Here is a 23,133-nt window from a genome sequence, read left to right on the forward strand (position 1 = left end):
CTGACACCTACTTCTGATGCATCAACCTCCACAATAAAGGATTGAGACACATCAGGCTGCATCAGAATGGGAGCAGAAGCAAAACATTTCTTAACAGCAGAAAAGGCCTGCAATGCCTCCTCCGACCAGACAGAGAAGTCAGCGCCCTTCCTAGTCATATCTGTCAGAGGTTTGACAATGGTGGAATAATTCAGGATGAATTTTCTGCAGTAATTCGTGAATCCTAAAAACTGCGTCAGGGCTTTCTGATTCTCCGGCCGATCTCTTTCCAGTATTGCACGGACCTTTTCGGGATCCATACAAAAACCGGAGGCAGAAAGCAAGTACCCCAAAAACAGCAGCTCTTGAACAGCAAACACACATTTTTACAACTTAGCATACAATCTATTCTCCCGAAGGATCAATAACATTTGTCTCAAATGATCCTGATGGGTCTTCATATCGGGAGAATAAATAAGTATGTCATTGAGGTAAATAACCACAAACCTCCACACCAAATGATGAAAAATGTAGTTGATAAAGCGCTGAAAGACTGCAGTGGCATTAGTTAAACCAAAGGGCATGACTAAAATCTCAAAGTGTCCTTTAGAGGTATTGAAGGCCGTCTTCCATTCATCCCCTTCCCTGATTCTGATCAGATTATAAGCTCCTCTTAAATCCAACTTAGAAAACACCTTGGCACTGACAATCTGATCAAATAGATCTGGAATCAAGGGAAGGGGATAAGGGTCCCGGACAGTAATGAGATTCAGTTCCTGGAAATCTAGGCACGGTCTAAAGGATCCATCTTTCTTCTTTACAAAAAAGAAGCCAGCGGCCATAAGAGACTTAGATGGTCTAATATGACCCTTTGCCAAACTCTCGGTAATATACTTCTGCATAGCTACTCTTTCGGGTTGAGAAAGATTATATTACCGAGACTTAGGCAATTTAGCTCCGGGGATAAGGTTGACTGGACAATCATACTCTCGGTGAGGGGGCAACTCCTGAGCTCCACCCTCCGAGAATGCGTCTGAAAAATCGGAAAGAAACTGAGGCAACACCATAGTGGATACCCCCGAAATAGAGGCATTAAGACAATTGTTCATACAAAATTCACTCCAATTACAAATTTGTCTAGTTTGCCAGTCAATGGTAGGGTTATGTTTTATCAACCATGGTAAACCCAGAACCATCGGAGCGGGCAAACCTTTCATAACAAAACAAGAAATAAACTCAACATGAGAATCACACACCCTCCAATGAATATCCTGAACTGTGTGAGTTAGACTTCTTTGCGAGAGAGGGGCAGAATCTATAGAAAACACTGGTATCTCCATGCCTAAAGCGCTAGTTTTGAAAGCATGACTCTGGATAAATTGAAAATCAATAAGATTAACCCCTGCACCACTGTCAGCAAATACCTTTAACTCAAAATTTCCAGAGTCTAGCGCCACCATAGCAGGCAGGAGAAATTGGGTACTTCAGGTAGGATACGAATATGCCTGCTCTGACTTCCCATTCACGCTACCGAGCGTAAGGGAGTTTTTTTTTTTTCCTTTGAATGAATCCCCAAATTGTTTTTCATTACCAGTTAGCGGTTTAATAAAGGGGCATACATTAATGAAATGACCTTTATTACTACAGAAGTAACACAGTCGATTCAGCTTCCTAAAATTCCTATTACCAGAGCAAGAAGTAACCTGACCCAATTGCATAGGCTCCTCTCCAGCCCCTAATTCAGGTGTCAAAGTACCCCGAGGGACAGGAGGGACTGATTCCCCACCAGACAGCACCCCCTGTCTGAAGGGAACCTTGCATCTCTCCCTAAGAAGTCTAACAATCCGTACGGCCAAAGACATGGCCGCCTCCAAAGAATCAGGTTTTTCAAGAAATGCAAGGGCATCTTTTAATTTCTCAGATAGACCCTGACAGAAATGACTACGGAGTGCAGGATCATTCCACTACGAGTCAGTCGCCCATCTTCTAGTGCCTTCGCCCTGCCACAAACTGCATAACTTAGATTCAGCCATGGAGACCCGGTCAGGGTCATCATAAATCAGGACCAGGGATCTGAAAAATTCATCCACCGTCCGGAGGGACTGAGAACCGGTCTGCAGAGAAAAAGCCCAGGACTGAGCGTCACCTTTTAGCAGAGAAATAATAATCCCTCCTCTCTGGTTTTCGTCTCCAGATGAAATCAGACACAGACGAAAATACAATTTACAGGACTCCCTGAACCGGACAAAGGTATTACTTCCCACAGAAAACCTATCAGGGAGAGCGACCTTAGGTTCCAGGCAGACCTGGTTTCCCCTGGCGGCACCAGACGCCAAAGTACTCTGACACCGTGCAACCGAATTGTGGAGGTCAGCTACCTCTAAAGACAATTCCTGCACGCGATTAACCAAAGCATCAATAGCCTCCATTTTGCAAAAGATGATGGTAGGGCAGGTTATAATGTCATGATAGGTAGGCAAGGAAACAGCAAACTGAAAGACAAATTAAAACAACGGACTAGGACCCACAAGCTAGGGAAAAACAAGGTCACGTCCTAGCAATCCCTGACACACTTTCCCTAGGCTGCTAAGTCCATGTGCATACCTCAATGGTAGATATACACATGTCCCCGTGCCTAAGACTATAACACATTAAACAGACCCTCAGGAATAGGGAAAAGGGGTAAGAGACACCCAGCGCCTTCTACCACCGAAGGCGCTAGCGTCCCCACTAGAGGCCAAGACAAAACAGAAACCAAAAGGGAAAAGAGAAGGGAAAAGACTTATCTGATACGAGAAGGGGCAGACGATCCACCAAGCATCCAAAGCTCACACAAGGTAGAACTATAACCTGCAAAGGCTTTAGGGAAAAAGGGAGGTACAAATAGCTTCACTAATCACCAAAAGAACACCACCTGGGAGAAGGTGGAACTGTGCTCAAACCCACAACAAACAAACTATCAGGTCGAGTCACGTGCAGCAATTCTGACAGATCTCCTCAAACCACCCACAGGGCAGGGCGTGACATATAGCTACACATATAATAAAATAATTCTTCCAATTTAGAAATCAGTAGTCAGACCTTAGTGCTGACAACTGTACACAATATTCCAAATTGTGTACAAGATATAGTAGAGAGGGTGCAGATTCTAAGATGGGTGACTAAAGCAATAAATGGAAAGGATGAACTTCAGAATTAGAAAATCGAGCTTACTTTAGTTCAGAAAAATACAGTTGAAGGGCCTAGTAACAAATATACAAATATATCAAAGTTTAAAGGGGTTCTGCAGTTTTTTTAAACTGATGATCCTCTGCATAGAGCAACAGCATCTGATCGGCGGGGGTCTGACACCTGTTACCCCTGCCGATCAGCTGTTTGGGAAGGCTGTGGCGCTGACAGTAGAGCTGCAGCCTTCTCGCTGTTTACCGCAGGCCCAGTGACATCACGACTAGTATAAATAGCATGGGCGGGGCTAAGCTCTGTTCACTTGAATATGGCTTAGCTGTGCCCAGGCCAGTGATACTGGGCATGCGGTAAACAGCGAGAAGGCCACAGCGCTACTGCCAGCGCCGCTGCCTTCTCAAACAGCTGATCGGCAGAGGTCTTGGTTGTCAGACCCCCGCCGATCAGAGGCTGATGATCTATCCAGAGGATAGATCATCAGTTTAAAAAAACTGCAGAACCACTTTAATTCAGAAATCTATTTATACCCCGAACTTTTGCATGCGTGTGCGTGCATGCGTTTCTTGAAAGTATTACATTATGGGTAAAGATGAGCAAAGTTTCGAAAAATTAGATTCGGCAGCTTCGCCGAAGTTTGACAAGAGATTCAATTTTTTACAAATTAATTTGTCACGAATCACTATGTTAAAACCCTATTCAGCCTGTCAATCAATGGGACTGTTTTTAACGCCACTTAGACAAAAGTGCACCCATCTAACGGCTGTTAAAAAAGGTAATACGCCCGTGCAATATGTTTTTTTGAATCACTCACCTCATCCACTTACTCGCGCAGAGGCAGTCCGCAAATCTCTCTATGATGATGTCACCACATGATCATGCTAGGAGAGCTAGGTCACGTCATCACGCTAAGCGCAGGTCCTTCGGCAGGCCTTTTCCACTCAAGAGAGGAGCGGACTGCTTCTGTCCAAACAAGTGGATGAGGTAAGTATTTTTTTTCCCGTTCTTTTTAAGACAACTCTAGTCTCCATTTTAGGAAAAAATATTTGTTACCATGAAGCGCAAGGAAATTCGGCCTTACAGCAAATCAAATTTTTTCTAAACTTTCGGTCAAATTCCACTTTGGATGTTTTGATTTGCTCAACACTAATTATGGGTGCTACTGGCGATGGGATATTGATCCAAGGAGTTATTTCATTGCCATATTTGGAGTGGAAATTTTTTTAAAATGAAAATTGTCTTTTACCTTTTGGGGTCGCAGTTATTATTATTATTATTTATTATTAAAGCGCCATTCATTCCATAGCGCTGTACATATGATGAGCGGTGCACATACATAATACAGACAATTGCACTAATCATAAACAAGACAAGTTACAAACTGGTACAGAAGGAGAGAGGGCCCTGCCCGTGAGGGCTTACAATCTATATGGTATGGGTGAAGGACACAGTAGGTGTGAGTTAAGTTGGTCATGGCGGTATAGAGGCAGCGGGGTCACTGGTTGTAGGCTTGTCTGAAGAGGTGGGTTTTCAGGTTTCTTTTGAAGGATTCCAATGTAGGTGAGAGTCTGATATGTTGGGGTAGCGCGTTCCAGAGAATGGGGGATGCACGGGAGAAATCTTGGAGTCAATTGTGGGAAGAGGCAATAAGAGGAGAGGAGAGAAGGAGGTCTTGTGAGGATCGAAGAGTGCGTGTGGGGATGTATCTGGAAAGTAGCTCAGAGATGTAGGGAGGGGACAGGTTATGGACGGCCTTGTATGTATTTGTTAGTACTTTGAAGTGAATTCGCTGGGCAATGGGGAGCCAGTGAAGGGATTGGCAGAGGGGAGAGGCAGAGGAGTAATAGGGGGAGAGGTGGATTAGTCGGGCAGCAGAGTTGAGGATAGATTGGAGGGGTGCGAGAGTGCTAGATGGAAGGCCACAGAGGAGAATGTTGCAGTAGTCTAGGCGAGAGATAATGAGGGCATGTACAAGAATTTTCACAGATTCAAAGTTAAGGAAAGCACGGATGCGGGAGATGTTTTTGAGTTGGAGGCGGCAGGTGGTGGAAAGAGCTTGGATTTGCGGTCGGAAGGAAAGTGCAGAATCCAAGGTCACTCCAAGGCAGCGGACTTTGTTGACCGGGGAGAGTGTGCAGCCATTGATCATGATAGATAGGTCTGTTGAGGGGGTTGAACAAGATGGGGGAAAGATTATGAATTCTGTCTTATCCATGTTAAGTTTTAGAAAGTGAGAGGCGAAGAAGGATGATATAGAAGATAGACATTGTGGGATTCTTGATAGTAAGGTGGTGATTTCTGGACCAGAGAGGTAGATTTGTGTGTCGTCAGCGTAGGAGTGATACTGAAAGCCATGGGACTCTATGAGCTGTCCCAGGCCAAAGGTGTAGATAGAGAAGAGCAGGGGTCCTAGGACAGAGCCTTGCGGGACACCAACAGAGAGGGAATGAGACGAGGAGGTGGTGCGAGAGTGGGAGACGCTAAACGTCCGGTCTGTGAGGTATGATGTGATCCAGAAGAGGGCCAGGTCGGTGATGCCGAGAGATGAGAGAGTTTGCAACAGAAGGGAGTGGTCAACAGTGTCGAAGGCAGAGGACAGGTCAAGGAGAAGGAGGACAGAGTATTGTTTCTTGGTTTTGGCTGTCAGTAGGTCATTGGTGACTTTGGTAAGGGCAGTCTCGGTTGAGTGGTGGGGTCGGAAGCCAGATTGTAGGCGGTCAAAGAGGGAGCAGGAGGAGAGGTGGGAGGACAGTTCTGAATGGACATGTTGTTCAAGTAGCTTTGAGGCATACGGAAGAAGTGATATGGGGCGATAACTGGACAAGGAAGATGGGTCAAGTGAAGGCTTTTTGAGGATGGGTGTAATGGTAGCATGTTTAAAAGCAGAGGGGAAGACAACAGAGTTTAGTGATAGGTTGAAGAGATGAGTTAGGGCTGGGATAAACACTGTGGTGAGGTTAGGGATGAGGTGGGATGGGATTGGGTCAAGTGCACAGGTGGTCAGATGAGATTTGGAGAGTAGAGTGGAGAGTTTTTCTTCTGTAATGGTGGAGAAGCGGGTTTTGGGAGAAGGGGACCGAGCCGTTGTGTAGAGGGTCTGTGGGGACTGTGTGGTAAAGCTTTCTCTGATGTTGACTATCTTTTGTTTGAAATATTTGGCAAAGTCCTCAGCTGAGAAGAGAGAAGAGGGTGGGGGCGCTGGGGGGCGGAGAAGGGAGTTAAAAGTGCTAAAAAGTTGTTTAGGGCTGTGTGACAGGGAAGATATGAGAGATGAGAAGTAGGCCTGTTTTGCATCAGCGAGTGAGGATTTAAATATGAGGAGGGATTGCTTGTATGCGGTGAAATGATCATTTGAATGGGATTTCTTCCATTGCCGCTCAGCAGCCCTGGAAGCTTGTCTGAGTTTTTTGGTCAGGTTGGTGTGCCAGGGTTGTCTGTTGATTTTTCGGGTTTTGTTGTGTGTGAGGGGGGCAACAGTGTCCAGAGCTGTACTTATTGTGGTGTTATATAGGGTGGTAGCAGCTTCTGGGTCTAGGAGGGAACAGATGGTAGAGAGTGGGAGAAGAGAGTCGGAAAGCAAGTGAAAGTCGAGATGTTTAAGGTTCCTGCGGGGGTGTGTTAGTGTGTGGACCGGGGGAGCAGCAGAAGAGACCAGTGAAGAGAAGGTGAGTAGGTTGTGGTCGGATAGGGGGAGAGGCGAATTAGAAAGGTTAGATAGGGAGCAGAGGCGGGTAAAGATCAGATCCAGAGTGTGACCATCTCTGTGGGTGGGAACTGAAGACCACTGTGATAGGCCGAAGGAGGAAGAGAGTGACAGGAGTTTAGAGGCGGCCGAGTGGCATGTGTCAATAGGGATGTTGAAGTCACCCATGATGATAGTGGGGATGTCGGCAGAAAGAAAGTGTAGTAGTCAGGTGTTAAAGTTGTCAAGAAAGATGGTGGCTGGGCCTGGAGGGCAGTAAATGACGGCTACTTGAAGGTTGGAGGGAGAGTAGATGCGAACAGAGTGTACTTCAAATAAGGTGAGCGTAATGGAGGGTGGCAGTGGAATTGGGCTGTAGGAGCAGGTGTCTGATAGGAGGAGACCAACTCCTCCACCATGTTTGCAGCCGGGGCGGGGGGTGTGAGTGAATTGAAATCCACTATAAGAGAGTGCAGCAGGGGAGGAGGTGTCTGAGGGTGTCAGCCATGTTTCAGTGAGACCCAGAAAGGAAAGGTTTTGAGAGATGAACAGTTCATGAATGTATGACAGTTTGTTACAGACAGAGCGCGCGTTCCATAATGCTCCTGCAAGTGGAACCAAAGGAGCAGGGGGTCAGAGGAATGGTTATTAGGTTTAAGGGGTTGGAGAAATTTGTAGAAGGAGATTTGTGGTGGGACATGGAGGTGATAGTGGGGATTTGCTGAGGGGGTCCTGGATTTGGAGAGATATCACCAGCAGTAAGGAGAAGCAGAGAAAGTGTTAATAGATGAGAATAAGAGAGGGCATGAGGAGTGTGTGTGTGTTTGGGAAGGAAGTGTTTTATGTTGGCAAACAGGTTTGTGCAAGCGATCAGATGAGAAGGTAAAATGTAAGAAGAGATGAATAGTTCCTTGCTGGGTGAATGGATGTGTGGGTATTTCAGGAGGTGTTGGAAAAGTGGGAAGAGTAAGAGGAAAAATTGAAACATTGTTTGCATTAACTATGTCTGTAATTACCTGTGATCCCCTTCTGGTCCAGTTCATTATGGACCCGCAAAATACAGATGCTGGCCAAGTGCATCTCGCACTTTCATCAGTCCTTATTATAGAAATGCCTATTCTTATCTGCAACATGGATAACAATAGGACATGTTCTATAATTTGCAGAACAGCCACATTTTTGCTGTCTGCATTTTTTTGCATCCCCAAAAAATGCGGATAGCAGTGTGTCCGAACCACATAAAATGCAGATCAGATGCGGAGCAAAAATATCATCGTGTACATGAAGCCTTACTATGTTACTGGAATTGCTTCATAAGGGAAAAGAAAATTGTATAGCTTTAACAGAATGTTGCTTTTTTAACCTCTTGAGGACACAGGGCGTACAGGTACGCCCTGATGTCCTGGTACTAGTGAGGACGAGGATGACCCCACTTTCCTGTTGTCATCCACGTCCTCCTCATCATCTAGCAATGATGATGAGCCCCCAAGGCGGCGGAGACGCCGCCAGGAAGAGTAAGGGGACCGCCATGCTAGGGACCCTGTTGCCCACCCTAGTATGAGCAGCTGTGGGACTCGTACTAGTTTTCCGGCCCACCGGTTAAATCCACCGGAGCCCCCTGCCGGTGAACTTGTCTGGTGTACCCCAGAGCGTTATGAGCCCGTGATTCCTGATTTTGTAGGCCAACCAGGAATCCAGATTTCCACAGTGGGCTTCACTGAATATGACTTTTTTTAGTCTTTTTTTCATTGACCACTTTGTAAATCTAATGGAGGAGCAAACAAACCTGTACGCCCAACAATTTGTTGCTCAACACCCGTGCTCCTTTTTGTCTAGGCCCGTTGGCTGGACCCCAGTCAGTGCAGCCGAGATGAGGACATTTTGGGGTCTCGTTCTGCACATGGGCCTAGTCAAGAAACCTAGTGTCAGGCATTACTGGAGTGGGGACGTTCTCTACCAGACCCCACTTTACAGTACGGCCATGACACATACCTGGTTTGAGGCCATCCGGAAATGCCTGCATTATTCAGATAATGCAGCATGTCCCCCCCAAGGTGATCCTGCCCATGACCGCCTGTACAAAATCAGGCCGGTCTTAGACCAAATTTGTACAGGCCTATGTTCCTGGAAGGGAGGTCGCGGTTGATGAGTCTCTCATTGCGTTCAAGGGGAGACTCATTTTCCGCCAGTATGTTCTCTCAAAACGGGCGAGGTATGGCGTGAAGCTGTACAAACTTTGTGAGAGTACCTCAGGGTACACTTACAAGTTTCGTGTGTAGGAGTGGCGAGATTCCCGTATTCAACCCCCAGAATGTCCCCCCACTCTGGGTGTTAGCGGAAAACTTGTGTGGGACCTTACACACCCACTGCTAGATAAAGGTTATCACCTGTACGTGGATAACTTTTATATTAGTATCCCCTTGTTCCAGTCCCTCGCCGCCAGATCAACGCGGCCTCCCTGCCCACCCCCTCCAGGTACCTATCCCCAGGGGTGAGACCCGTGCCCTTACCAGTGAAAACCTGTTGCTGGTCAGATATACGGACAAGAGGGATGTCCTTGTACTGTCCACAATTCATGGTAATGGCATCACCCCTGTCCCTGGGGTGATACAATGCCACCCAAATTGCAAAGGTTAATGGACATAGTGTATGAATATAATATCCAAGACGTCAGACACACTTGTGTGCCATATCCATCCAACACATAAATAATCACAACCGGCATGTAAAACACCTATCTGAAAGTAATGGGGAACCAACCTTAGAGCCTTGGTGAGCGCACCCCGACGCGCGTTTCGCTCAGCTTTTTCAAAGGGGCGCCCCTTTGAAAAAGCTGAGCGAAACGCGCGTCGGGGTGCGCTCACCAAGGCTCTAAGGTTGGTTCCCCATTACTTTCAGATAGGTGATTTACATGCCGGTTGTGATTATTTGTGTGTTAGATGGATATGGCACACAAGTGTGTCTGACGTCTTGGATATTATATTCATACACTATGTCCATTAACCTTTGCAATTTGGGTGGCATTGTATCACCTGCATGACCACTTAAGTGCACGTTTTTCTTCTGGCCAGCGTGTGAGATTTTATCTCTGTACAGCAATTTCAGGCTAGTAGGAGGTGTGCATTAAGGGGGCACAGCGATCTGGTGTAGCCTTGGTGGGGCGCTGATTCGTAGCACCACCACATTACTGCCTCATACCTACTATATTTTCTATTGTCTATTTGTTGTTCTTTTTTGTGACTATTTAATAAAATAATTTTGTTATTCATGTATATGTGTGTTCTTGTTTATGTATTATAGAAGTAGATAAATTTTAACTTTGAAATTTGCAATTTTTTCCCAATTTTTGGTAAATTTGGTATTTTTTTATGAATAAAATTTTTTTTTTTTTACTTCATTTTACCACTGTCATGAAGTACAATATGTGATGAAAAAACTATCTCATAATCGCCTGAAAAAGTAAAAGCCTTTTAAAGTTATCACCACTTAAGGTGACACTGGTCAGATTTGCAAAAAATGGCCTGGTCCTTAAGGTGAAATCAGGCTGTGTCCTTAAGGAGTTAAAGCTCTGAATAGAACATGGCTATGTAATGGGGAAAAGGGTATTTGAAAAACTTTGTAATAGAAAGTTGGCTATATAGGTAGAAAACCTGATTTTTGTATTGAACTTCTTTTGGGGTGTGGGGTGAGTAGGTTATAATTTTGATATTGACAGAATGGTCCACAAAATATGTAACACTTACTGTACCTGAAGTTACAAGCAGCAAGATTTCATTTAAGATGGTTTCACCTCCTGATTCACGACACTGATATAAACCACTGTCCCAAAGTTCCAGGTTTGTGATCTTCATTTCTAGAACTCTCTTTTGTGCATTAACAAACACTGTAGATCTTGAACTGTAGTCCATATTGATGTTTCCGTCAGAATGAACCAGCCACTGAAGGTTATCAAGACCCATCATCTTGTACCAGGCTTTTGACCATGTCTGTTTCTGATTATATTCACAATTCATTTCCACACTGTCATAAGCCTTAAAAATAGCCACATGTAATCTGGATGGTAGCCCTGTAGGTATTACAATAACAAAATACAAATAATTAATGTACCATAACCCCTTGAACATTTTTCTTTTTTGCGTTTTCATTTTTTCTTCCTGCCTTTCCTTAGCCATAACTTTTTATGGTACATTGAGTCTGCCAAAATAAGTTTTTTATTAGTGTGCTGCATGTAAAGTGCATGTGCAGTGTAGCTGGATATGGGATGATAAAGTACAGTTTGACTGAAGATTTAACTGCGATTTGGGCAATTGTGCCCAGCGGTGGTACACTAAAATCTACCATACCATGAATGCGCACCAGACCTTACTGTGCAATGAATTGTGTGTTAGGCCTTCTTGTATAGAAGCCTCATACTGAAATTCACTATAATATGGCTATATATTGGACATTAGCACTATAACTATGTCCTGGAATTTTTTTCGATTATACTCAACAACAATTAGCACATGGGTTAAGAAACACAGAAGACACCTGCCAGCAGTGTCCATGAGGTCAATTGCGACCATGGCATCTGAACATTCATTTATGGAGATTGAGATGCCGAATCAGCCCCCATCAGTGAGATTGCAGGAGCTGCTTACTCTGGCAGTCAGAAGCTTTGTGAGAGCTCCCAGGTTTGCCATAGTAAAGTTCATATTAAAGTGTCTCTGTCAGCATGGCAAACCCTATTAAACCAGGAATACTGCCTGGTAGGGCTCATATTGTTGATTAAAACTATACCTTTATTTTGTCTATATGCTAAACGGCTGCATAGATATTTGCATTTTTATTAATATGCAAATAAGTCAGAGCACCAGGGGACAGGGACGAATCCTTGGAGCACTGGTTTTGGATCACCGCCTGTGCTCTGTAATCTTGATTTACAAGACAAGACATCAGAATATTAAAGGCATAGCTGTGTCCTAGAGCTATGTCCTAGTATGTACGCAGTGTATGAGATATGCAATATAGCCTTACCATAAATAGAAAAGTAAATCTTTATGTTTAGAAAGCTAATAAACATATTATTGCTTTATTCACAATATATGATTATAAAGAAACCAGTAATATGTATTAGCTTTCTAAGAATAGAAAAAACATTCTTCTCTATGTGGTAAGGCTATAGCTTGGTGGTAAGTGGTCAGTCTCGCATGTAAAGATCCTAAGTTCAAGTCCCAGGAGAGGCTTATATATGTTTTTTTCAGTTATTTTTTCTATCTCATTTAACACATAATAAAAGGCTATAACCTTACTATATTAAAAATAGTGTTTTTTATGCATAGAAACCTAAAAACTTATTACTGGTTTATTCACAGGCACTTTATATGAATATATAGAAACTAGCAATTAGCTTTCTGTATTAGCTTTCTAAACATACAAAATTGTATTCTCTATACAACAAGGCTATAAACTTTAATTAATTAATTGGGTTAAATGAGGGATAAAAAATATCTGAAGAAAAAAATCTGAAAGTTTTTTCCCAAGATTCAAACCTGAAATCTCTACATGCAACACTGACCACTTACCTTCAGGCTACAGCCTTATCATATTGTGAACTTGTTTTTTCTATACTTAGAATGCTAACAAATATTACTGGTTTCTTTATAATCATATCTTGTGAATAAAGCAGTAATATGTATATTCACTTTCTAAACATAGAAATCCACTCTTTTCTTTATGGTAAGTGTCACTACCAGAGTTTTGAGACGTTCTCACAGCTCTGTTTCTCCACCCATGTGATGATGTCACTACTAGAGCTTGGAGGAGCCCTCCCAGCTGTTCCTCCTGCGTTTGATTTCCCTCCCTTTAAATCACCCCTCCTCCTTTCTAGGCTGTGGATTATAGTTCTCATTTGAGTTGTTGCTCTTCCTTGAGTATCTTCACTTGTTAGCTTTCATTTCACTGGACCTGTGTTCTGCTGCAGCAAGCACTCCAGATATTGCCAGCTGTCTTTGGATCCGTCTTCTCTGCGGCTGCAGCCCCTTCAGCTAAGTGTGCAGACATTGTTGTGTACCTGTTTATTTTCTGACTGGATCTGAGGCGGCCACGGTTCCCTCCATATACTGAGCAGGGCACCGGTGGCCGTGCCCCTTCCACTATTGTAGGGGTTACAGTGGTCATCAGTCTTAGGTACGTGGGCATGCCCCATTCCACCATTTGGATCCGGGCATGTGCTTTAGCAGCATAGGGAGAGCTTTGAGGGTCTGACAGGGGTCACCCTTTATCCTCCCTAGTTTGGGTCCGGTCAGTAGCTCTATTAACTGTGTATGCTCTTGTTGCTCACATACAGTCGTGACATTATAATCCACCAAAACCGTCCTTTTTGACATGGATCCGCTTTCTGGCCTGGTTGACCGCATGCAGGGTCTTTCTTTGGAAGTAGCGGATCTCCGTCAATCTATGTCTCAGCTTCAAGCATTGGGCTCTGCTCCGGCTCATGGAGTCTGTTGCGAGCCAAAGGTCTCACTTCCGGAAACGTTCTGCGGGGGCAGTGAGAATTTTGTTCGCTTCAGAGAGGCATGCAAACTCCATTTTTGCTTGTGTCCCCACTCCTCTGGTAATGAAGAGCAGAGGGTGAGGATTGTCATCTCCCTGCTCAGGGGTAATGCTCAGACTTGGGCTTTTTCGCTGCCATCAGGGGATCCCTCCCTTCGATCCGTGGAAAGATTTTTTGTGGCCCTGGGGCAGATATATGATGACCCGGATCGTGTTGCTCTGGCCGAATCTAACTTACGTGTTTTATGCCAGAACAAACTGTCTGCGGAGCTTTATTGTTCTGAATTTTGGAGATGGGCAGCTGATTCAGGTTGGAATGATGCTGCACTCCGGAGTCAGTTCTGTCATGGTATCTCAGAGAGATTGAAAGATGCGTTTGCTTTCCATGAGAGACCAACGTCCTTAGAGTCTGCCATGTCATTGGCGGTACGCCTTGACAGGCGTCTAAGAGAAAGAAACGAGACCTCTCTGTCCAGCCATTGTCAGTCTAGGGGCAGTGGTGCGCACTCATTCAGTGTGCAGAGGCCTCATCCTGTCTCGGTCCCCTCTGAGGAGGAGCCCATGCAGCTAGGTCGACTTGCACCTGATAAAAGAGGATTTAGTCCTCAGAGTATGGTGTGTTTTTGTTGTGGGGGCATAGCTCATTTGGCAAATGTTTGTCCGTCTAGGAGATTCTTGAACTGTACTAAGAGCAATAATAAGAGAAATACCTCAAAAGGTAAATCATCAAATTCTGCTTCATCTGCTACTTTGGGCAAAGTTGATGTAGGAATTGATGCTTTTCCTCTGACCTGCAGTTCCCGTTTTCTCCTGTCTGCCAGGGTGGCGCTAGAGAGCAAAGTCATTTCTTGTGAGATTTTTGTCGATAGTGGAGCGGCCGTCAATCTTATTGACACTCAATTTGTAGCCATGCATGGTTTTCAGGTTTGCACATTAGAAAAGGATATACCTGTTTTTGCTATTGACTCTGCTCCACTCTCACAGAGATCCCTGAAGGGCATTGTTCACAATATCCGGCTAGCTGTAGGTGACACTCATGTGGAGGATATATCTTGTTTTGTCCTTAACGGATTGCCTTCTCCTCTAGTTTTGGGGTTACCCTGGCTCACTAGACATAACCCCACTATTGATTGGCAAGGAAGGCAAATAAATGAGTGGAGTGACTTTTGTAGAGAAAATTGTCTCACAGCGACTTTTGCAGAGGTGTCTACTAAAACTGTGCCATCATTTCTTTCTGATTTCTCGGACGTGTTTCCCGAGAGCGGTGTTCAGGAGCTACCTCCTCACCGGGAGTTTGACTGTCCCATTAACCTCATTCCCGGCGCCAAGCTGCCAAAAGCACGCCTCTACAATTTCTCACAACCGGAAAGAATCGCAATGCGAACCTATATCTCCGAGAGTCTCGATAAGGGGCATATTCGTCCCTCAAAATCACCTGTTGCCGCAGGTTTTTTTTTGTTAAAAAAAAAGATGGCTCTCTGAGACCTTGCCTAGATTTTAGGGAGCTGAACCGTATCACGATTCGCGATCCCTATCCCCTTCCTCTGATCCCGGACCTCTTCAACCAAATTGTTGGGGCCAAGGTTTTTTCCAAATTGGATTTGAGAAGGGCGTACAACCTGGTCAGGGTCAGAGAGGGGGATGAATGGAAAACGGCCTTTAATACTCCTAACGGGTATTTCGAGAATCTCGTTATGCCTTTCGGCCTGATGAATGCTCCGGCCGTCTTTCAGCATTTTGTTAATAGTATTTTCTACCATTTAATGGGGAAATTTGTATTGGTGTATCTTGATGATATTTTGATTTTTTCCCCTGATGTTCAGACCCATCAGGATCATCTTTTTCAGGTTCTGCAGATTCTGCAGGAAAATAAATTGTACGCCAAGCTGGAGAAATGTCTTTTTATGGTATCGGAGATTCAATTTCTGGGTTTTCTCCTCTCTGCTTCTGGTTTTCGCATGGATCCGGAGAAGGTCCATGCTGTACTTGAGTGGGAGCTTCCTGAGAATCAGAAGGCATTGATGCGCATTCTGGGTTTTGCGAACTATTACAGAAAGTTCATTTTGAATTACCGTATTTTTCGCCGTATAAGACGCACTTTTTCCCCCCCAAAAGTGGGGGGAAAATAGCAGTGCGTCTTATACGGCGAATGCTGCCGATTTTGTCGGGTTTTCAATGATACACCCGCCGCGATGCCGTGCGGCGGGTGTATCAGCTGTGAGGGAGGCGGGACTGGGGGCCGGCATCTGCTTTTAAAATGACAGCGGGGCCCGTGCAGTGACTGTGTTCTACTACACGGGCCCCGCTCACTGTATGATCCTATGTCTAATAGTTACCGTAATTGTAATTGTATGTAATCAGGAGCGCTGTGTATTGCCGGTACTTACAACTAGAAGCGGTAGGTAGCAGAGAGGAGGGAGGAGGGAGGAGGCAGGCCGGGAGGACGGAAGCTGGCAGCGTGAGTCATACGTCATGCGTCTGCGCCGCCCACTTTATGAATGAATGAAGCAGGCGGCGTGGATGCATGACGTGTGACTCACGCTGCCAGCGCCCGTCCTCCCGGCCTGCCTTCTCCCTCCTCCCTCCTCTCTGCTACCTACCGCTTCTAGTTGTAAGTACCAGCAATACACAGCGCTCCTGATTACATACAATTACAATTACGGTAACTATTAGACATAGGATCATACAGTGAGCGGGGCCCGTGTAGTAGAATACAATCACTGCACGGGCCCCGCTGTCATTATAAAAGCAGATGCCGGCCCCCAGCGTGTATTGAGGGTCATTCACTACAGGGACACTTATGGAGGGGATCTGTGGATGACACATAGCATAAGATGCTATATATGTGTCATCCACAGATCCCCCCATAACTGTCATACACAGATCCTCATAACAGTGCCATCCAGAGATCCCCCATGAGTGTCACCCAGAGATCCCCCATAAGTGTCACCCAGAGATCCCCCATAAGTGTCACCCAGAGATCCCCCATAAGTGTCACCCACAGATCCCCCATAAGTGTCACCCACAGATCCCCCATAAGTGTCACCCACAGATCCCCCATAAGTGTCACCCACAGATCCCCCATAACAGTGCACCATCCACAGATCCCCCATAACAGGGCCATCCACAGACCACAATTAGTTCAAAACCCACCAAAAGCACACCTTTTGGTTCAAAATATTTTTTTTCTTATTTTCCTCCTCAAAAACCTAGGTGCGTCTTATAGGCCGGTGCGTCTTATAGGGTGAAAAATACGGTATTCCTCTGTTGTCAAACCCCTTACTGACATGACAAAAAAGGGGGCAGATTTTTCCTCTTGGTCGGAGGAGGCGCTTGCAGCTTTTTCTAAGATTAAAGAGAGTTTTGCGTCTGCTCCCGTCTTGCTGCATCCCGATGTTTCCTTACCTTTTATTGTTGAGGTGGATGCTTCCGAGGTGGGTGTGGGTGCGGTTTTGTCCCAGGGCCCTTCTCCTGCCAAATGGCGACCCTGTGCCTTTTTCTCTAAAAAACTCTCCCCGGCAGAGAGAAACTATGATGTGGGAGATAGGGAGTTGTTGGCCATCAAGTTGGCTTTCGAGGAATGGCGCCATTGGTTGGAGGGGGCCAGGCACCCTATCACCGTTTTTACCGACCATAAGAATCTGGCATACTTGGAGTCGGCCAGGCGTATGAATCCGAGACAGGCCAGATGGTCTCTGTTCTTCTCCAGATTCAATTTTGTCGTTACATTCCGCCCTGGGATCAAAAATGTGAAGGCTGATGCTCTCTCTCGCTGTTTTCCGGGAGGAGGAAACTCAGAGGACCCGGGTCCCATTTTGGCGGAGGGGGTAGTTGTTTCTGCTCTATATTCCGATTTGGAGGCCGAGGTCCAGGCTGCCCAGACTGAGGCACCTCCCTGTTGTCCTTCTGGGAAGTTGTTTGTGCCTCCTGAGCTACGTCACAAACTCTTCAAGGAGCATCATGATACTGTTCTTGCTGGTCACCCCGGGAGTAGAGCCATGGTAGATCTCATTGCTTGGAGATTTTGGTGGCCGGCTCTTCGTAAGTCGGTGGAGGGTTTTGTGGCTGCTTGTGAGACGTGCGCTCGCGCTAAGGTCCCTCGTTCACGGCCTTCAGGTTCCCTTCTCCCGTTACCCATACCTTCCCATCCTTGGACACACCTGTCCATGGACTTTATCACGGATCTTCCTCGTTCCTCAGGGAAGTCGGTGATCCTGGTGGTGGTGGACCGTTTTAGCAAGATGGCTCATTTCGTACCTTTCCCTGGTTTACCCAATGCTAAAACGTTGGCGCAAGCTTTTGTCGACCATATTGTTAAATTGCACGGCATTCCCTCTGATATTGTTTCCGATAGAGGCACGCAGTTTGTGTCCAGGTTCTGGAAGGCTTTCTGTTCTCGCCTGGGGGTTCGGCTGTCCTTCTCTTCTGCTTTTCACCCGCAGTCGAATGGTCAGACTGAGCGCCTCAATCAGAATCTGGAGACATATTTGCGCTGTTTTGTGGCAGAGAACCAGGAGGATTGGTGTTCATTTCTCCCTCTTGCTGAGTTTGCTCTGAACAACCGTCGTCAGGAATCTTCTGATAAGTCACCATTCTTTGGTGCATATGGGTTCCATCCGCAGTTTGGGACATTCTCGGGAGGGGCTCTTTCTGGTTTACCTGAGGAGGAGAGATTTTCCTCGTCTTTGTCTACCATTTGGCAAAAGATTCAGAGTAATCTTAGAAAGATGAGTGAGAAGTATAAGCGTGTGGCTGATAAGAGACGTGTGCCTGGTCCGGACCTGAATGTGGGTGATCTGGTGTGGTTGTCTACAAGAAATATTAAACGGAAGGTTCCCTCCTGGAAATTGGGTCCCAAGTTTATTGGGCCTTATAAAATCTTGTCAGTCATCAATCCTGTTGCCTTCCGTCTTGATCTTCCACGGGTTTGGAAGATACATAATGTATTTCACAGATCTCTCTTAAAACCATATGTCCAGCCCACGGTACCCTCCTCTTTGCCTCCTCCTCCGATTTTGGTTGATGGCAATCTGGAGTTTGAGGTTTCCAGAATTGTGGACTCTCGCATTGTCCGCGGTTCTCTTCAGTACCTCGTTCATTGGAAGGGTTATGGTCCTGAGGAGAGGATGTGGGTTCCGGTGTCGGACATTAAAGCCACTCGCCTCATCAGGGCATTTCATAGGGCTCATCCTGAGAAGGTTGGTCCTTGGTGTCCAGAGTCCACCCGTAGAGGGAGGGTACTGTCACTACCAGAGTTTTGAGACGTTCTCACAGCTCTGTTTCTCCACCCCTGTGATGATGTCACTACTAGAGCTTGGAGGAGCCCTCCCAGCTGTTCCTCCTGCGTTTGATTTCCCTCCCTTTAAATCACCCCTCCTCCTTTCTAGGCTGTGGATTATAGTTCTCATTTGAGTTGTTGCTCTTCCTTGAGTATCTTCACTTGTTAGCTTTCATTTCACTGGACCTGTGTTCTGCTGCAGCAAGCACTCCGGATATTGCCAGCTGTCTTTGGATCTGTCTTCTCTGTGGCTGCAGCCCCTTCAGCTAAGTGTGCAGACATTGTTGTGTACCTGGATCTGAGGCGGCCACGGTTCCCTCCATATACTGAGCAGGGCACCGGTGGCCGTGCCCCTTCCACTATTGTAGGGGTTACAGTGGTCATCAGTCTTAGGTACATGGGCATATCCCGTTCCACCATTTGGATCCGGGCATGTGCTTTAGCAGCATAGGGAGAGCTTTGAGGGTCTGACAGGGGTCACCCTTTATCCTCCCTAGTTTGGGTCCGGTCAGTAGCTCTATTAACTGTGTATGCTCTTGTTGCTCACATACAGTCGTGACAGTAAGACTATAAAGTAGCATTTCTGTTATGTACATGCTAAGACACAGCTCTTCCCTCAGTATGCTGATGTCTAGTCCTGTCAATCAAGAGGATGGTGTGTGTGCAAAGCACAGGGCGTGTTACAAAAGCAGTGCTCCAAGGAGGTTAAAAATAAAGTAAAAAGGATTAAAATTAGGGTTGAGCGAACCCGAACTGTAAAGTTCGGGTTCGTACCGAACTTTAGGATTTTTAGACCCAGGACACGAACCTGAAAATTTTTGTAAAAGTTAGGGTTCTGGTTCGGTGTTCGCCGCTTTCTTGGCGCTTTTTGAAAGGCTGCACAGCAGCCAATCAACAAGCGTCATACTACTTTCCCCAAGAGGCCATCACAGCCATGCCTACTAATGGCATGGCTGTGATTGGCCGGAGCAGCATGTGGCCCAGGCTCTATATAAGCTTGGGTCGCGTAGTGCTGCACGTCACTCTGCTGTTACAAGTGTAGGGAGAGGATGCTGCTGGACTTGTGATTTCAGGGAAAGCATAGGAGAGAATCTAACTCAGCGATCTACAGACAAATAGTTTTGTGGGTGCAGGGCACTATCATTTTACCCTGCCCTGAGCTCATTGACCAAAAATACAAACTTTTCGAATTCTGTTAGTTAGGTGGGTGGTGGCGGCGGGGGCCATTTTATGCATGCTCAGTGCACCAGCACTGCATCTGAGCTTTTGGGACATTGCAAATCACCATTTCTTTGGGGCAAACTACAACATCTGGATTAGTCAATGTGCAATTTAAGGTAGAAATACACCCATCATTTTCTGGGGTTTGAAAAACAAATATATATTTTTTTTAAAAACAGTATTTGACAAATCTGCAAGTGTTAAAGCGAACCTTTCACCTCATTTTCACTTTATAAACTAGCAACAGTACCTTATAGATCATCTTCAGTGTGTTCTTATGCATCCTTGTGCCGCTGTCATGCGCTGTATCTGCCTGAAAAAATCGTCTTATAAAGTTATCATTTCCTGCTCCAACAGTCACGCTAGAAGTCAAGGGGGTAGCCCTTCCCTCACCTCTGGCTGTACCTCCCCTGACCTAACCCCGCCTCTATGCACTGTAATTGACAGCCGGCTCAGTCGCCGGGACCGCGCTTGTCAAGGCTGCGCATGCGCCGTCCTCCTCATTCGCCGCTCGATCCCGTCTTTCTCGCGGAACCGGCATACATGGCAAATATCACAGCAACAATACAAACATTAAACTGAAGGAATGGTGAAAAGGGGCGTCGTTCTCTTCTCTCAGGATAATGGAAGGGAACAGGGGCGCTGACCTGGTGCAGCGTATCAATAAACCAGGATAGTCCATAAATGCAAATTGTCCATAATATAACAGTAGAACAATATAAAACGATGTAAAGTTCTTGGAGGCTCAAGGAACAAATATGAGTCCGTACCCAGGCTTACAACAGAGTTAAACAGGGGTTTCCCGTGAGGGGCTACCTGGGCTCATGATGTAGTCCTCAAACCTCACAGGCGGGTGCCCCCTGGTAGAACGGGTAAACCTCCTTAGTGGCGGAGATTCTTCCTGCCTGGACTCAGGAAGGTCAAGGGAGCTCACTGCCTCTGGAACTTCTTCAGGAGCTCTTGGAGGTGAAGTCTCCTGAGACGGGAGACCAACAGGAACAGGAGCAGGAACCAACAAATTCAGCCAAGGCGTGAGGGCCCAGTGGAGCGTCTCTTTATCATGGATCAAGTTCTCCACAGCCTGCATAGGGTCCATAGGTGGAGCCGGCAATTCCTCCTCAGCAGGCTCAGGCTCCATCTCCTCCGCCGCTGGTTCTCCTTCAATACAGGGCTTAAGGCGGTTCCGGTGAACAACTTGGGGACCTTTTCCTTCTCTGGAGACCTGGTATATGTGGGCTGCAGCATTAGGTATGGCAGTAACCAGGTAGGGAATCCTTTCCCATTTGCTGTCCAACTTGCTGGTCCGGTGGTTGTTTTTCAACCAAACCTTGTCTCCAAGAGCCAGGGGTCCCGCATGAGCAGTCTGGTCGTAGTCTTTTTGCTGGCGTTCCCGGACATTCTCCATGCGTTCTTGCACAATCTCCTTGGCATTGAGAAGACGCCTCTGGTGCTCCACTACCCAATCAGTCCTGGGCAGTGGGTTGATCACATCCGGCACTTGTACCCCCAGGGAGTGATCCGCAGGTAATCTCCCTTGTCGCCCAAACATCAGGTAGAACGGGGTGTAACCGGTGGAACAATGGATGGTGTTGTTATAAGTGTACATCAGTTGTGGCAACAGAGTAGGCCAATCACCCCTCGTATCAGGGGGTACCGCTCTCAGCAATTCAATGAGAGTTTTATCCATCTTTTCACAGAGTCCGTTACCTTGCGGATGATAGGCGGTGGTCCGGACTTTCTGGCAGTTGTGCAGCAGGCACATCTCATGGAACAGCTGTGACTCAAACGCAGACCCTTGATCGGTGAGGATCCTTTCTGGACAGCCGTAGGGCAGAAGGAAATGTTTCCAGAACGCCTCCGCTGTAGTCTTGGCTGTCAGGTCTTTCACAGGCACTGCTACGACAAACTTGGTGAAGTGGTCAATTATAGTCATGGCATATGTATATCCAGAGCGACTCGGCTCCAACTTCACATGATCAATCGCGACCAATTCTAGAGGAGCTGTACTTACAATAGGATGGAGAGGCGCCCTCTGGTCATGGCGTTCCGTCCGCCCCACAGCACAGGCAGTGCATTCTCGGCACCATTTCTCGATATCTTCTCTCATCCCAATCTAATAGAATCTCCTCCGTATAGTGGCCTCAGTTTTTTGCACCCCGAAGTGTCCGGACTGGTTGTGGTACATGTCCAGTACTAGGCTGGCATCCCGACGTGGCAGGAGAATCTGATAGACTCTATCGCAGGACACTGGATCCAGACTCCTTCTGAGCAACAGGCCTCTTTGAAGGAATAGTTGGTGGCGATGTCTCCACAGTCTTACTAGTTCTGGGTCTGCACTCTTCCTCCGGATTCTCTCAGGGATTTTCCCACTGGTAAGGAAGTCCAGCAGTTCACCCAGGACTCTACTTTCGGACTGGAGCTTAATCCATCTTTCTTGATCGCCTCCGGACTCAGGATCATCTGAGGAGGGAAGATCAGCAGCAGGGAGATTTTCAGTACGGATATTATCCTGCTGGGCGAACTTATTGTAGAACGCAGGCATCTCCACTTCTTCCCAGGCATCTTTTAGATCATCTGGGGCCTCTGTAGTGGGAAGCCGCGACAGGGCATCAGCATTATCATTGGAGCGGCCTGCCCGGTACTTCACAGTAAAGTCATAGTTGGCAAGGCGGGAGGCCCATCTTTGCTCCAGTGCCCCTAACTTGGCCGTGTTCAGATGCGCCAGGGGATTATTGTCCGTGAAGGCAACAAACGGTGTGGCAGCGAGATAGTCTTTGAACTTTTCAGTCACAGCCCACACTAAGGCAAGAAACTCCAGCTTGAAAGAACTGTAATTCTGATCATTCTTTTCAGCTCCCTTCAGGGATCTGCTGGCGTAGGCAATTACCCTTTCTTTGTTGTCTTGCACTTGAGCCAACACGGCCCCCAGGCCTCTTTTACTGGCATCCGTGTAGAGGAGGAACGGCTTCTGATAATCTGGGTAACCCAGAAAAGGGGGTTCAGTCAACTTCTTCTTTAGGATTTGAAAGGCAATTTCCCGTTCTTGGTTCCATTCAACAGGAATAGGGGTTTTCGGGCTCTTCTTTGGATGCCCCCTCAACAGTTCCTGGATGGGATCCGCAATTTGTGCGAAGTGTGGGATGAAACGCCTGTAATACCCTGCAAAACTGAGAAAGCTTCTCACCTCTTTCACGGTCGTTGGAGTAGGCCAGTTTCGGACAGCAGCCAGTTTATCAGGATCAGGCTGTATTCCATCGGC

The 23,133-nt window shown here is 46.4% G+C and overlaps 1 protein-coding gene across 3 annotated transcripts in view; it reads right to left on the bottom strand.

The window, feature by feature from the left end:
• Positions 1–23,133, bottom strand: part of LOC120993346 — a 98,770-nt gene that overhangs the window by 46,657 nt on the left and 28,980 nt on the right. For all 3 annotated transcript variants that reach the window (XM_040421873.1, XM_040421872.1, XM_040421871.1), the window contains exon 3: positions 10,590–10,907. In XM_040421873.1, the coding sequence (XP_040277807.1) occupies positions 10,590–10,907 (318 nt within the window). The remainder of the gene's footprint in view (positions 1–10,589; positions 10,908–23,133) is intronic.

This window comes from Bufo bufo, chromosome 3 (assembly GCF_905171765.1).
Source record: "Bufo bufo chromosome 3, aBufBuf1.1, whole genome shotgun sequence".
Taxonomy (NCBI): Eukaryota; Metazoa; Chordata; class Amphibia; order Anura; family Bufonidae; genus Bufo; species Bufo bufo.